This window comes from Hippoglossus hippoglossus, chromosome 13 (assembly GCF_009819705.1).
Source record: "Hippoglossus hippoglossus isolate fHipHip1 chromosome 13, fHipHip1.pri, whole genome shotgun sequence".
NCBI lineage: Eukaryota > Metazoa > Chordata > Actinopteri > Pleuronectiformes > Pleuronectidae > Hippoglossus > Hippoglossus hippoglossus.
In genome coordinates, this window is record NC_047163.1 from 14,215,117 (window position 1) to 14,231,952 (window position 16,836).

Below are 16,836 nucleotides of genomic sequence, written 5' to 3' on the forward strand. Positions count from 1 at the left end.
AATGTCTCTACTGCTCTGACACTTCCATCACTGACTTACTGTAAAACCAGCCACTTAAGAATTCCCGTAATGCTGTTGTGTAACTGTTCTGTTCACTATTTATGGAGTGTGGACTGGTCTATGTGTCTGGGTGTGTGTGTGTGTGTGTGTCTGTGTGTGTGTGTGTGTGTGTGTGTGTGTGTGTGTGTGTGTGTGTGTAATGACGATGGTGATATGCAAAAATATAAATGACAACAAATTAAATCAATCAAGTGAAATTTTAAAGCAATCAGACTAATTTTCCATCAACATAGGAATGAGTTATTTCTGCGTGTGACTGTGTGACTCTTACAGTTTCAGAGTGTGTGTGACTCTTACGATTTCAAAGTGTGTGTGACTCTTACAGTTTCAGAGTGTGTGTGACTCTTACGATTTCAGAGTGTGTGTGACTCTTACAGTTTCAGAGTGTGTGTGACTCTTACGATTTCAGAGTGTGTGTGACTCTTACAGTTTCAGAGTGTGTGTGAATCTTACGATTTCAGAGTGTGTGTGACTCTTACAGTTTCAGAGTGTGTGTGACTCTTACACTTTCAGAGTGTGTGTGACTCTTACAATTTCAGAGTGTGTGTGACTCTTACAGTTTCAGAGTGTGTGTGACTCTTACACTTTCAGAGTGTGTGTGACTCTTACAGTTTCAGAGTGTGTGTGACTCTTACGATTTCAGAGTGTGTGTGACTCTTACGATTTCAGAGTGTGTGTGACTCTTACAGTTTCAGAGTGTGTGTGAATCTTACGGTTTCAGAGTGTGTGTGACTCTTACAGTTTCAGAGTGTGTGTGACTCTTACAGTTTCAGAGTGTGTGTGACTCTTACACTTTCAGAGTGTGTGTGACTCTTACACTTTCAGAGTGTGTGTGACTCTTACACTTTCAGAGTGTGTGTGCTCCCCAGGACAAATGCTGACCACCAAACAGAGCGGCTCATTGTATCCGTGCCAATGACTAAAACAGTGGAGAGATTAGTGCATGTGATAAGAGTGTGTGTGCATGTGTGGGCACGTAGTGAAGTATGATTCACAGAGGTGACTGATGCCAAACTAGACAAACCATTAAAGGTCATCACAACCCCTGGAGGGCAGAGGAACCACTAATGCTTTTCTGTTTCACATCATTACTTCCACTATCTTTTCTCCCATGTCTGTCTTTCTGTTGGTTTATTTGTAATCAGGAGTATGTAAAAAAAAAAAACTACTAAACTGGTTTCCACCAAACTTGGTGGAGGGATGGGGCCTGCGACCGGAAAGAATCCAATTACATTTTGGTGCAGATGCAGACTCATCATAAATTTACTTAATTTTTTCATTGTAAGAACATAATCATGTGCAGCATGTTGTTTGGCCTTGGTGGAGGTGAGCACTCTTTATATCGGACAGATGGTCAAATGACATTTTGAAGCATTAGGGAGTTCTTTCAGGTTTTGTCCAGGATTTTGTTGTTGTTGTTTGTTTTCGTTTTGTTTCCCAAATTTATCTGAATTATTCAAGGATTTTCATGGTATTTTTTTTTTTCCAGGCATTTGTTGCAAAAACATTTGCAGAAATTTTGTGGGATATTTGTGAAATATGACCAAGATCCATGAATTATTCCCTCGGAAAACTGTGACGATGTTCTTGGATCCTGCTTACAACCAACCAAACAAACAAACCCATGAAAAAGGGCTAAAACAACCTCCTTGTCCTAGATTTATATCACTACAGGTTATGTCCGCCCAAGTCATGCTTAAATTTATGGATGTGACCTGGTGAGTGTACAGTGCAGCAATGTTTGTATGTTTTCTATTTATGCAGATGATTCACCCTGATACCAACCATCTGACTAAAACATTCCCATTCTTTGCAAACAACCACACAACACTCAGACTTCCTGTCGGCCTGTTTACAGAGAAACACAGCTCATTTACAGCTGGACGCACGCCCGCTCCTATTGGCTGCCAGCTCGTATGCGTCATCTAACAAATATTTCCGTTTTTTTTTTTTGGTGCAGAAATAAACTTGTCCAGTGCATAACTCACAGCGCTGCGTGCCGTCACTCTGCTTTGATGTAGACACCTGGAAAATGACCCCCTGGATTTGTTGTCAGCCTGAGGCAAGTGATAAAGTTCACACCCTCTGGTCCAAGACACACTGACGTCAAACAATCAGACAAGGTTGCAAAACATGCATAGTCCAAACAAATATTGAGGATGTCCGAGCGAGCAAACAAAACACAAAAATGCTTGTGTCCGAAACCCTGCAGGTGAAATCAGGAGAGCTGTGTTAGGTCAGTCACATCATATTCTCAGCTTTCACGCTTTTATTAACTGCTGTCAACATGGGGTCACATGACCTAGGAGTCACGTTATTCCCTAAAGCTAAATTACATTTTATGACCAACTAATAAAGTTCGATTCCGCAGAGTCCACTGACTTTTTCTTGCCACTATGCAATTGGTGCTTCATGGGGGGCTGTGGCTCAGAGGGAAGAGCGGGCACTGACCAGATGGATGGTTGGTTTGATCCCCGGCAGCCCCAGTCCACATTCTGAAGTGACACTGAACCAAAAATTGCTCCAGAGGGGTGTGCCAGTGGTGTGTGTGGATGGGTGAATGCAACTGTAAAGTGCTTAAAGTGGTTGATAAGACTAGAACACCAGTCCATTTACCATATAATATAATAATAAACTTTATTTATATAGCGCTTTTTTTAACAGTGGAACCGGAGTAGAGAACATTTTATGATTTAAAAGATAAAACCATATGATTAATCAATAGGATTAGTCAGTGTAACTCAGAGCAAACATTTATAAAAGTTTTTACAAAAAGGCAATTAATTGAACTTGAACTGTGGATGCGTCTGTCTTGTGAATGTCGGTCAAAGAAGCTTTGCCGTCACTTGATTTGTAGTTTGTTAATATTGTGGGAGTAACAGGATTTCATGACTGAGACAGGAGTCAAAACCCAACACATTAGCACAAGCAGCTGTACCTAGAAACAAGCCACATTTCAGCCTCAGGTTCAAATCACACTTCATGTTTATTTTTGGTTTTTATAACATGAGTGTGTGCATGAGGTGGTGAGTGTTTTTGGCTGGAGGATAACCGCAGCGAGACGAGGTGTGAGGAGGACGTGGAGAAATGAGTGCTGAAAGAAAACAGTGGGTGTGAACCAGCTGACCCTTGTTAAATATCAATTTTAGGAAAAAAATGTGGGTGGAAACAAGTGCCTCCTGTGTTAAATGTCAAGTTCCCCCCGTTTGAGTGACAGTATTTCATGAGTGGCAAAAATGCAGAGTCATTACCAATAGGAAACATGTAACATGTCGAGTTTTGCAAAAACATTTAAAGCAAAGCAGATAACTTTTGGTTGGCTTGGTTTGACGGTAAAGAGAGAACACACACACACACACACACACACACACACACACACACACACACACACACACACACACACACCTACCTACTGTATGTGTTACTGCTGTTTACGGATAGTTAATTTGTTCACTGGTAGGTCTGAGGATATTATGTCAGTAATGCTAAATTCACACAATGTCGGCAGAATGAAAGAAAGAGGAAAACACTGGTTATGTTGACTAACTCGTGTTTAATACTTATTATAACCTGGTAGTAAATAGAAGTCGGTTCAACTTATATCTCTTTTACACCAAAATGAGTAAGTAAGTGCAAGTTTTAGTCTGAGGTTTATCTGAGCCTGATGGTGAGTTCCTTTTGATCTAAGAAGTCACACTGGAAAACCGGTTCATTGAAAATGTCTCTGTATAAAAAGATGGAGGACATGACAGCTCCCCAAAAGTGAAGCCAAATCATCTGGATCGCCCCCTTGAGGCTGGCTGCATTATAAATCCTGTCTTCTCCATGTTGGTGAATGGGACATCGACGATAAACTACAAAGGTCATGAGTAAAATTTTTCTCAAAGATGGTTTAAGAGCTCATATTTATGGTAAATTGGGTTTTAATTAGTCATTTAATGCTTCAAAAACTGGGTGAAACATGATTGGCAGCTGAGACTGACTCACGATTGGTTGAGCATGTGTATGGGCAGGACCTTAATACCACCCACCACAATCATCACTGCGCAGAATGGCTCAAATTGATGTCAAAATGCAAGATGGCTGCTTCCATATCTGCCAAATTGTGGCTCACATTGATGTACAACAGGAGGAGGTGAAGACATCTCGTCCATCTATATACAGTCCATGGTTATTACAGTTTCAACCATACAAAGTGAAGGTGCCATAATATAGAGCTGATGTGACACCAGAAGCTTCCAAATTTTAAGATTGGAAAAGCTCATTTAAACCACATAAACATTTGTAAAGTCTATTTGTATTGTTGTTACTACAGTAATAACTCAAAATGCAGCCTGCACAGCCTGATCGCTTCAAATGTAAGACAGGACTTTTCTGAAAAACAACATAATATAACTTTTCTTTTAATATTTCTTGTTGTTGGCCTGCAATGAACAACATTTAGTTTAATCTTGTAGCAGTTAGCTCATACATGCCTGTAAAAACAGGACAGAAATGTAGAAATATTTTAACTAGTACAAATGTTTAATTGTTTAACTTTTGAATCCACACAGATTAACTGCTGCACTGGACCTGAGATTTCTTGGAATATAGAAAATAAAGTCTGGGGCAAGTTAAATTTTTTCAGAAAAAACTATGAAAGAAATGTAGACAATATTCAGACTAGAATCAAATATACTACAAGAAAACAACAGAAAAAGATCTAGTCATAATAACCAATGACAAAAGTCATAAAAAAGTAGGCTATAAAACCTCTTAATCTGAGGTTAATCCAGTCCTTCCATGTTCACGTGAACATAATGGTTCTGTATTCATCTAAGGATGTGCACTGTTAAGATATGAATGGGTGATGAGATGTAAGATGGAAGGTTTGTCATTAGATAATAAAATGAATATCCACCCTTGTCAATAACAGGGTATTAACTAACTAACATATGTAACAGCCCCCATGATAAATGCGTTCTAAATTATTTCAGCAAAATTCTCTATAACCCTTAAAATCTCTACCTGCACTCATGACACTTGCTTCAACTCTGGTCCTGTGTGATGAATTTATCTCTGTCCCAAGGGAATCTACTGAATTTGCAGCATAATTGCTTGAGGTGAGAATTTATGTCCAGTGTGTCTACAGTGATTTATGGAGGAATGATGGAGAGTCCTGCTTTGGCTTCTCCATCTTCTTTCCCGACAGAGGATCTCTCTTCCTGACACAAGTGAACATGTGCACAAAATACACAAGAAAGTAGAGGCGCACGAAAATGAGGTTTCATAAGCATGTTTTAAAAAAGAACGTTTTTGGACGCCAAATGTCCAGAATTCCCTTGGTTATGGTTTTTCATGGTGATGAATGGTGCACGTTTTAGTGAAAACACTCAACAAGGCCAGACACACTGAGCGAGAATGACATATGATGACCGAGGGAACGTGTCAAACCCGTGTACCTTATTCTGGCACGTCCGCACACACACAAACGCACACACACACACGCACACACACACACAAAACTCTGCTCAATACCACTCACTTCAAAAGCATTCCAGTAGTTAAACTCAACAGTATATCATAAAGCATCATGGAGTTGCAGTAACCACTGACTCCACTTTGGCCTTCACAATGGAAAACACTTCACCTTTCTCTCGTTTCTCCTTTACCATTAAATACATTAGAGCAGCTTGTGTGTGTGTGCATGTGCGTCTGTGTGTGGGATGCACAGAAAGCCGCTCAGGCAACGTCAGCAAGTTTTTGACAATAGCGAGGCAATATAAAGCATGATAAAGTAAAACTCTGGCAGCTAATGTGAACAGCATGTTTATATATATATACATACATTAGTTGTCGTGTGCTGCTTTTACTGGTTGATAAATACCCATGACCCATTTGAATTTGGCAGCAGTTTCTGTCCAATATTTGATGAAATGGACGCAGGTTGTGTTGTATAATGACTCGTCAGACCTGCAGGATGTCTACAGCGCTCTGTCAGGGCTGGAGACAAACTATCTCTCTGCTAGAGGAGAGAAACACACTGGATTATTCGTATTGCTTTAAACTAATCACAATTGTCTTGTGTACAAACAACAAACAAAAACAATGTAGGTTTGGTAAAGTGATAACTGTCATTAAAATGGCTGATTCACTGCCAACACATAAAAACAAAACAGAAAAAGACACAACTGCCATCTCCAGCATATAGGCTGTCAATTGGCTATTGTTGTGGGGATTGTATAACAGTAACAGGCTGATTCCTATGGCAGGTTTATACATACAGTCAACATCCGGGGAGTCAGACTACACACTCACTAACCTCGAGTGTAAACGTGCTGTGTCTTTTTCTTTGTCTAAACTGAGAATAACTTTCCTGTATATTTGAATTTGCTCAGATGAAAACTTTGTACTGAAAAGTAGAAATCATGTCATTCTTTTTTGTGTTGCTCCCACTTGTTGGGTCACACTATAAACACAGGCTACAACCCTGCAGTGTGTGTTAACATTATATTTGATTCTGTGAGCATAAAGTGAATCCATGTAGCTCTGACAGGGGATTTTCTCCTTTGTTTTTCTCTCTCCCTTGTGTCTGTGTTTGTGTGTTTTATGGGCGTGGCTTCTCTCTCTGCTGAGCTGCACTCCAGTGGCCTCACCTGTATCTCATCCACCTCATCGACACCAGTACTTAAACCCCGGACCCGGCTGTCACTCTTTCCACTGGATTGTTCCGTCCACTCAGTGCTACAGTTGCTCTCTGGCTCAGTCTGAGAATTTGCTTCCTGAAACCTTTGATCTTGCTTGTTTTTGCTTCGCTTACCTGCTTCTGTAACCTGTGCTTTTTCTCATCTGCTCTGCTCACCTCTTGTTGGAAAATAAATCCTTTTCACTAAAAACTGAGTTGTGAGTCTGCGTTGGGGTCCAGCTCTTTGCTATATCATAACAAATTTATGGCAGACACTTTTTAAAATTCTCAATCATATATAACCAAATGATGTTCTTGATGACAAATGATGAATGTGACTCATGTTTGTAACTTTCAAAATGTAAATCTCGTACCCAGTAGTAGTAATAGATTCTGTACATTTAGTCTGAGGTGTAGTCTGGAGAGAGAGAGAGAGAGAGAGAGAGAGAGAGAGAGAGAGAGAGAGAGAGAGAGAGAGAGAGACTCTCAATATCTACATTTTACTTGCTCAGATACTGTATGATATATAAGATGAGTTTTTGGTAAAAAGGGAGAAGTAAACCTTTACATTTATAGAAAGACACGCAGAAGGAGCATCTGAGGCCACAAGGATACAAATGCTTTGGTAAACACATGAATCCACAAGCACACACACACACACACACACACACACACACACACACACGACACAATCGCAGTGGGACAGTCATTTTCCCCCTCTAAATCCTCCTGTGGTGAAGTGAGACTGGTGTGAATACGAGAGGTAATCATCCGGTTTCCTCTCCCTCACTGATTACACTGGAACAATGGCTCTAATTTGGCTGCTGCACTGTTGGATTGGGCTCACTGGTGTGTGTGTGTGTGTGTGTGTGTGTGTGTGTGTGTGTGTGTGTGTGTGTGTGTGTGTGTTTACTTCTCTGTGTGTTTCTCTGTGTGATTGTTTGTGTGTTTGAAGACATGGATGACGAGACAATGACAAAGAGGAAAGAGAAAATGAAAAGCTGTGAACCTAATTTAATGACAGCTTCCTTCTAAATGAACCGTACGAAGATCACTCAGCACATCATCTGACGTCCTGAGTTCTGATTACTGAAAAGTGAACTAAACTGTGCTGTGTTATTTTGTTATATTATTAAGTGAGCTCAAACCTTTAAAGAGGTGTTCAGTAAGTTACATGTTTTCCAGATATTTTACTGTTTAAAACGTTGTAAACTTCTGGATGTCGGATGGTGTGATATCGAGGGGAAGCTGCAGTGTTGTCCTCAGTGGAAACTTTCGGTTGATTTTTACTTTCTAACCACACGGAGCTTGTTAAACAGCTTGTTAAACACTGTAACATGATGTTTTATAATGATACATTTTATTGTAATAATAAATCAAATGTGTAATTTAATATGAACACATGGTTTTCACGAGTTGAAGTTACTGTGATGAGAAGATCCAGTGCTACCAGGACTATCCAATCAGGAAACATTTTTTAATACAAGCAGAAAATACTACAATATTCTTACAGGAGTGAGGCATAATCTTACTTTTAGATTTCGTCTAATGCTGCAGTTTAACAAAACACCAATAAAAACAGTGAGTTCCTCCAAACAGGACAAAAAAATTCACCAGACTCTTAACTGTTCCTACGTTACACCAGTTTAGTTTTAATGTAACCGTGTCAGGTTAGAACTGGGACCATGTAAATGTGATGCTGAGAAATGGATTGTGCCACAATAATAACACACTATATACATTTACAAATACACATTGTACAGTGCAAAAAATAGTCTCTACATTCATACTTGATGATCATTAATGAGTGATTATTTAGTTCCCTTTTTGAGTGGGTTTTACTCAACAACTGGTCCCTGATTTTTTTGTTTCTTTTGCATGTGAACGAGAATGCAAATGCAAATACAGAGAAAGGCACCAACAAGAGGTGGGAAAATGGCAGGTTTAAGAAAAAAGAAATGTGTTGAAGAGGATAAAAATGTATTCTCTCACCCAATGTCAGCTGGGATTGGCTCCAGCCTCCCTGTCATGCTTAGAGGATAAACGTGTTTGCAAGGCCACGAAATGTGTTTTAGTGAGAGATTATAAATATAAATTTGTTTCCAGGAAAACTAAGTTGAATCTATATAAAGTATCACAGTCCATGTGTTATTATTTCTATGTTGTATCGCTTGACAATAAAGATCGCACATTACATTATGTATGTTAGGATTTTCTTTTATGAAAAAGTAAAATAGCCTGGCGTTGGCAGGCAATTCACAAATGTTCCCCAAACTTCTTGATTTCCAATGGGGGCCATCAACAGTCACCGAGCACAACAACAACCAATCATAACAATGAAACGTGTGATGAAACGCAGGGTAACGCAAAATTTGTTTTGTTGTTTTTCTTCAGCGAAATGATTCAGTGGCTCTCCTTTGTTATTCATCGAGTCAAACCCAACTCATTTTAGATGAATGGTGTGATCGGCCCGACCGGTTTCAGAACAGACGTAAATCAGTGTGAATCAGAGCGGGGGGGGGCAGAGTGAAAACAAATGGTCTGGTTTCCAGGCCAGAAATAAAAGTCCTTGTTTTCTTAAGCTGCCCAAATGTTACACCAAATGTTAGCACATGATCTTTAGTTAAAACCTGTGTGATGTGGTAATTCTCCATACAGGGTATATAAACAGAAATAAACATACACCCACATGCACACAGTAAACTTTAACTGCCTCCCATCCGCCTGTTTCCCGTCCTGTGCAAACGATTTCCTGCCTCTGGTTGTAACATATAGAAATACCTGCTGGGATCTTATTGGCGGCCATCAAACAAAAACGTGCTCCTGTACGGGAGAAAGGTTCCAACTACTTATTAGTGATACCTGACTTTATTTTCCCTTTCCCCAAAGCCGCAGTCCCTCTCATCTTTTCCTTTTCTCCCCCCCTCCTCCTCTCCGTCCATATTTCCTCAGCAGAACACATGTGCCACAAACTGGGCTCCTCTTAAATAACTAATAACTGCTTCCATGTGAGACTGACAGAAAGATGACCATAGATTTAAAGCCTGTTTCTCTACTGTTTGCTCTCTGTAAGGCTGGAACTGTCTCTCACTGATTTACAGTAAAGACTAATTTACTGTCTCATATCTCACCTACACACAATTTGTCATTTGTGTGGCGTCAGAGTGGAGCAACAATAGAGAAGAGATGAGCAGCAGAGGAGAGATGCTTGAATAAAACATGAATAGAAGCCTGAGCAAGAAACTTTGAAAGACTGTATAAAGATGAACGATGCATCTTTACTCACTCCCCCTTTCCAGAAATAAGGCAAAAATACATCCTGGATACTAATGCTGCCATTTTGCACTATGACATCATTTGGAGTTTGCCCAATAGAGGATGGAGCTGAGGTGTCAAGGAAGACAAGTCCTCATAAAGTCACTGTGTAAAAAACACGAGTAATATTATTAAAAGATTTGGACACTTTCCCTTGAGTGACTTCATCAGGACAGGCTGCTCATCAAAGAGGGTCACTGGTCCAAAGTAAACTCATCATTACTGAGTCACGATGGCAGCGACTGACTGATTACACTGGCTCTTCATACTCATACACTCTAGAGACTGAATGAGAGCTGATCATTGCCCCATTTCCCTGCACTGTTCTGGGAAAAGATTATTTGCCTTGAAGGTATTTTGAGTGAAAACATCTCATGGAGCTCTGCAGCAGTTTCTTACATCAGACCCCAGAGAAACACAAGGCAGCAAAGGGCTACAAGAGCAAATCCACAGTGGAATGCGGTCTGTTATTTAAAGTGTGTAATTTGATGGTTTTTAATACGTGAGGGTGCAAGTTGTTTTTAAACGTGGAGGGCATCAGTTTAAAAGATAATAACAGCTCATCCCTCCATTCCTTCCATCCTCTCTTCCTGTCTTGATTTCATGTTGAGTTTCCTCTCTACATCTTGGTTTTATTACCTTTAGGTCATGAATATATTTGATATATTGATATACTATACAGGCACTGACTCAACACCTCTACTTCATACTTCTCCACAATGTCATCACACCTTAATGCTTCTGCTCAACTCTGCTCTTGCTTTGCTTGTGTCTTCGGGTTAAAGGTCCAGTGTGTAAGATTTAGGTGAAAGGGATCTATTGGCAGAAATTGAATATAAAGTACTCTTAGTGATGTGTGTGTGAATCATGTAAATTGCACAAATTGTTGTTTTCTTTACCCTAGAATGAGCCTTTTATATTTAAATACTTAATATTTACATCAGGAGCGGGTCCTCTCTACGGAGGCTGCCATGTTTTTTTTTTACAGTAGCCCAGACTGGACAAACTAAACACCTTTTGAATGTTTATGAAAACTGACGGCTGCCACAGGTTCTCTTTCATGTAACATGCAACTTCACCACTAGATGTCACTAAATCCTACACACTAAACCTTAAATACATGTATTTTTAAAGCTTAAAATGAAATAAAAAATAAAATGTTGACTTGATCTATTTATCTCTCTATTTATTTATATGTCTTAGACTATTTTACAGATAAATAATTTTATTCTATTTGTATGTTGACTCAAATTGATCTACTTATTTATTTATTTTAACCTTTAAAAACCCTACTTTCTATCTCTGGTTTTACTTACTTCTCTTTTTGTATTGTATTATTTTATCTTTGTCCTTTTCATGCCTCATTTAGAATTATAATTTTTTTTATCTTCATCATGATGTCTGTCTTTGTAATCCTGCATTAATCATTTCCTCTTTTCAAATTTATGAGTTTTGCAATAGCGTTTCCTCGGCTCCTGTTAATTTGTCTTGCTCTGTGTGTGGATGGGGATGTGTGTGTGTTGTCTTTATTGCTTTTCTTCTGTCAGCACTCCGTGTTCCATTGTTTGCATGAAAGTGTTATGGCCATGGAGATCGTACGGAGATCAGAATCCAGGTCACAGGTTCCCCAGCTCATCAGGAGCAATGGGATGCATCTGGGATCTCCCCCAGCTGGTGGCAATCAGCTGAGGCTGGGAGGGTTTATAAGGAGGTTTGGTTTCCTTGTGCAGTTGGTTGTTTGCGGTCAGAGCGTCAACACCTTCAGTTGCTTCTCTGAGTCTGTGTTGTTGTTTTTGTGTCGTTGGTTTTGCTTATACTATTAATTTGTGGTTTGCCCATTGTTATTTAGTCCATTGGTCCTATTTTTCTGTTCTATCTTTTTGATAGATTTAATGGGTGACGGTTTGGAATATTATTCCCACCATTGCCACCATTTTGTTAGTTTTGTTTTGTTAGTTCCCCCAACAGTTGCCCCAGTGTACCAGGTTTTGTATTTCTTAGGGGGAAACATAACAAGCTATACAAATAAAGTCTGATTGATTAATTGGTTGATTGATTGCCTTTTCTGTAGCCTAACCCTTTATTCAGTGTCTGCTCAGGATCAGCTGCATATCTCACACTCAGATCTGCTTCCTCTGAACCCTAGACTCCTCTGCTCCTCACAGTATTACACACTTTGTGCCTGTGACTCTGTTTTCATGTATAGAAACCATAACAGCTGCTGGTGGAGGCGTCCTGTTTTTCACAAACAACTTGTTTATGCATGTTCACTAAACACGGTTCTACTCAACTATCGTGGTATGTGTGTACCTGTGGCCTTCTCAGGGTTGTTACACATGAAGCAGAGCCAGCCTCCTTCCTCCTCACTGTATCCAAACAGGTCGAAGAATCGCACCTCGTCCAGCTGGATCTGAAGACTGTCCAGGTCCTGAGGACAAGAAAAAGAGCACAGACAGAAAACAGATGAAATATAATTCAATTTAAATCGGTTCGATGTATGATAATGTTATATCGTTCTAAAAAGGTTTTTATAGAACAATGTCATAGCTTTTATTAATCTGTGTGTGTGTGTGTGTGTGTGTGTGTGTGTGTGTGTGTTTAAAACTGCTGTTTTACTTCTTTGCTATCCACCTTGAGCTAGTGCATCTCAAAGGGACTTTCCTTTTAAATAAAGGATAAATAATACCTAGAGGGGAAGTCATGATCCGTACTTATTATATACCGACCCTGATCCAATAACCCACACATGTGCACACTCCCATATATAACAAAGTTATAAAAGTATTTTTGCTCACTGAAATGTACTTGAGATGAGTTAAGGTTATAGGGCTCCAGAGCTGCAGGAAGGCCTGCTCTTTGTTACAAGGAAGTTTGTAAGTGAGACCTGAAAGCAGAGAACATCATCCCACAGGCTGGGAAGATGTAACCACAGACCACAACAGATGGAAGCCCTTTCTCAAGGCACACATCCAGAGCGGTGAGAAAAGGAGAGAGGATGTGCGGAAGGAGAGGACAGAAAGCAGACAATAGAAGCCAGAACACCTGCAGGAAGTGTCACAGAGACTGTTACTCAAGATCTAAGCTCCTAAGCTACAGTAGGCACTGCAACTCAACCACAGATCGACAGGCTAGTCCTCTGCAAAGGAAGTCCATGGCACCAAGTTTCACTTAAGCTACATACACCTACATAATGTCACTGAAATCATCGTAAAATAAAACTTGCAACCCAAACACTATGCAATAGAAAACGTTTAAAGAAGTGTAAAGTGGTGTTTCTGACATGTAACATACCCAGATGAAATAACCTTGACAGGTCGCTAGCGAATCACAGGGTCAGCATAGAGCGACAAACAACCATCCAATTAACCTAACCACAATCTGCATGTCATTGGACTGTGGGAGGAAGCCGGGGAACCAGCAGGAAACCAATGCAGACACAGAAAGAACATGCAGGCTCCGCATAGAATTGAACCAAGACGACAGCGCTAACCACTGCATCACTGTGCCACCCAACAAAGTATCGTAGAGCTTTGTATATATCCTTTATAAAGATGACACTGATGCATCGGCCCCAATCCTGATCCTTTTCGTCATAGTTATTAGATAAAACACATAAAAGCCATGTGAATTTACAGAAGAGGTTTGGTGAGCCTGAAACAACACAATCACACATATACACAAAAAACGTCAACTGTGCCTCTGTGTGTTGGAATAGAAAGTAATGGAATCCAACAGCTCCCCAATACAAATCTCTGAGGAACTCCTACACATGGCCAGATCTTTACTTCACATGAAATACACACAAACACACTTGTGACACTTAAACCCTTGAGATAAAACATTTTCATCTCATGTTTATGGTTTGGAGAAAGACAGAAACATTTAAGGAGATGATGGATTACTGTATAGTTCTTCATGACAAGAAGCAGTTTTATGCCTGTGAACGTCCATCATGTATTTCCTTACACTTCTGTATCCATATCTTCACCTAATACCAACAGTACATACCGCTGTGTGGTTGCTGTAATGTGGTTCACAGTTTAGATATCCTGTAAACATCCGCTTCATTATTTCTCTTAACTCTGACCCCGCTGTGGTCCTTTCACATTTTCTGATGATCCGTTTAAGAACATGAGAAGAATTTCTCACTGCAAAATCAAACCCACAGGAAACTGCCCTGAGGGAGCTGGATCTAAATGAATGTAAGAAAAACAGGTAGCTGTAATGCCTGAGCTACTTGTGTGTTTGCCCTTTTGACCTGTTTCCCATGTGTCCTTGATGTTAATGAGCAAGGATGTAAATGTGAAAGCTGGTTTTTAAGTGTGTATTCCCATTTGGACCAATGAAACATGGACATAAAACACAAATTCAAACATGCACACGCACACGCACACACACACACACACACTGATTGAAAGACTGATTGTGTTGTTACAACTTAAATAATTGAGGCGAAGGAGCTCTGCCTGCGGGTACCGATAAATCAGGACCATGTGAGGCTGAGGCTGACGACCATCTGTGGGTTTACATGAACGTTAACAACCTCCTCCAATGAAGATCAAGTTTCTAACCTTTGTAACATGCCCGTATATGGTGTTTTTATATGATACAAGACATATCATTAACAAAATAAGATTAATTAATACATTGGTTGAATGATTCCACTTTGGAACTGCAGACAGGTTTCATTCGTTACATACTTAATGAACCAATCCTGTCAACTTTCGGGGTGGGGCTTTTCATATCATTTCACTATAGCATACCTCCGATACCCCTTGTTTCAATGGAGGCATCTTGAGTGGTATTAGAGGGGAAGGTGTACTGAATTAGCTGTATTTAGCATTGGCTGTATATCAAAATGGATGACATTTCTCTACTTCCTCCCACTATCCAGAAATGAAGCCAAAATATCCTGGATACAAACGCCTACGCGATGATCGAGAAGTGTAGGCTTCACCGTCCATCGTTATATAAAGTATAAGATAAGTTATCTAAATCAGAGATGGTGATCAGGACCAAGGTTTATCTAACATTAGCAACACGTTATAATCTGTTAGATTAGTAGTCGATTCACAGGCTCATAATCAATCACTGTTATGTTTCTAATGTCGACAGTGATGCATAGAATAGACTCTATTCTGGTACATCAACATGTAGGCGACCGTGTACATTTTGCCTGATTCTCATCTACAGAGAACAGTACACAAGCAAAGTGTTTTGTGAGTTTGTTTAGTTGAAGCTACAGGCGAGTGGCTGAGGGAGGCTGAGATAGATGCTGGGTTGGTTTGCATATTTATAGATATTTGAATACGAAGTTACATCCAAGCTATTTTTAGAAAAATTGAGAAATCAAATGAACTTCTAAATATGTAACTTTGAGGAACAGAGGGAAGTTTTATGGATATAATCAATACCAGATGGGAGGGACTTTATGACGATAAAGGGACAGAGCGGCCTTTCAGAAGACATGTGTTGCAAGAGAGAGAAAAACCTGTTTGTGATTATTGGGCAATACAGCCCAATAAGATGGATTGAGAAAAGACAACTAGAGAAAGTAGAGCGGAGATGGATCAGAAAAAGGTTGGACAGAGAGAGGCAATGAATTATTCTAGTGGTACATTTACTCAAGTACTGTAATTATACTTCTCCGACATTACAGTTTACATGGAAATGTACTTGTTACCTCTCTATATTTATGTGACAGTTATAATTTGTATTTTACACAAGAGGGATAGTTTATAATGAATTCACACGGATTAACTGCAGCAACATGGTTCTTGTCTTCATTTCACTGTGAGAGGAGCTTTCCAAAGTGTGTAAATGATTGAAATGCTCCCATCAATTTGAGGTTATAGAAAAAGGCATTTATCAGACAGAGTGGGAATATTGAAAATCTGCTGTCTAGCCGCATTCTGGGAAGTGAAGTTTTTTTGGTGGAGCTGAACCTAAAGGCAAAAAAATAAATAATCATATCAGGTAAAGAGACATGAGCTAAAACCAAGTGTTTCAGACAGAAGCTGAAAAGAGGAGCTGCAGCAGTTTGAGGAAATGTGTTTTCTGAATATTAGAATAAGATGTAAACCTTTTCAAGTAACACCTTCTAACAAGCCCAACAGCTTTATAGAAGTACTATAATAAATTACAGGAATATTATAAAAATTCAACCCATTACAACAGAAACATTTATACATCAGGAATAACAATGTAATATTTTAATATGATAATCACAATTGTTACTTTGATGTTTGTCACTTCAATGTTTGTCACTTTTCCAATAATACTATTTTCTACTTAAACTTAAACTTTTAAATTTGAGATTTTGACTTGTGATGCTGTAGAATTAAATTGTTGAACTGTTTTTTTTAACTAAGGAAGGATCTGAATTATCTGGGATAAGGTAAAAATGCTACAAACCTGCATGACTTAGTCAAATTGTGCCTGGACGCCGACTGAGTGGAAAAACTCCCAAAATTCCCTCATTGAATAATCTTGTACTGAACAATAATCTTCATCCCAATGAGTTTTGACTTGGGAGCTGTTAGTCAGATGTTAAGCAACAATGTGTGGCAGTGAATGCAGAACCCAAATCTGAGTAAGGAAACATTTGAAAGATAACACACATTTGTTTCAGGGGTCCTTTACCAGAAATCCTGTAGCCACAGTCTGTGTGGTGCCAGGCTCACCACACTGTATAGCTGACAGCCCATAATGCACAGGGTGAACGACTTGTGTAAGGTTTGAATAAACTGTGTAGGGTTTGAAAAGAGGCTGTGTTTAGAGCGACAAATTTGCAGCCG

General features: G+C 39.5%; 1 protein-coding gene across 3 annotated transcripts in view; it reads right to left on the minus strand.

The window, feature by feature from the left end:
• Positions 1-16,836, minus strand: part of veph1 (ventricular zone expressed PH domain-containing 1) — an 80,191-nt gene that overhangs the window by 5,578 nt on the left and 57,777 nt on the right. For all 3 annotated transcript variants that reach the window (XM_034605216.1, XM_034605215.1, XM_034605213.1), the window contains one exon: positions 12,350-12,467. In XM_034605216.1, coding sequence (XP_034461107.1) covers positions 12,350-12,467 — 118 coding nt within the window. The remainder of the gene's footprint in view (positions 1-12,349; positions 12,468-16,836) is intronic.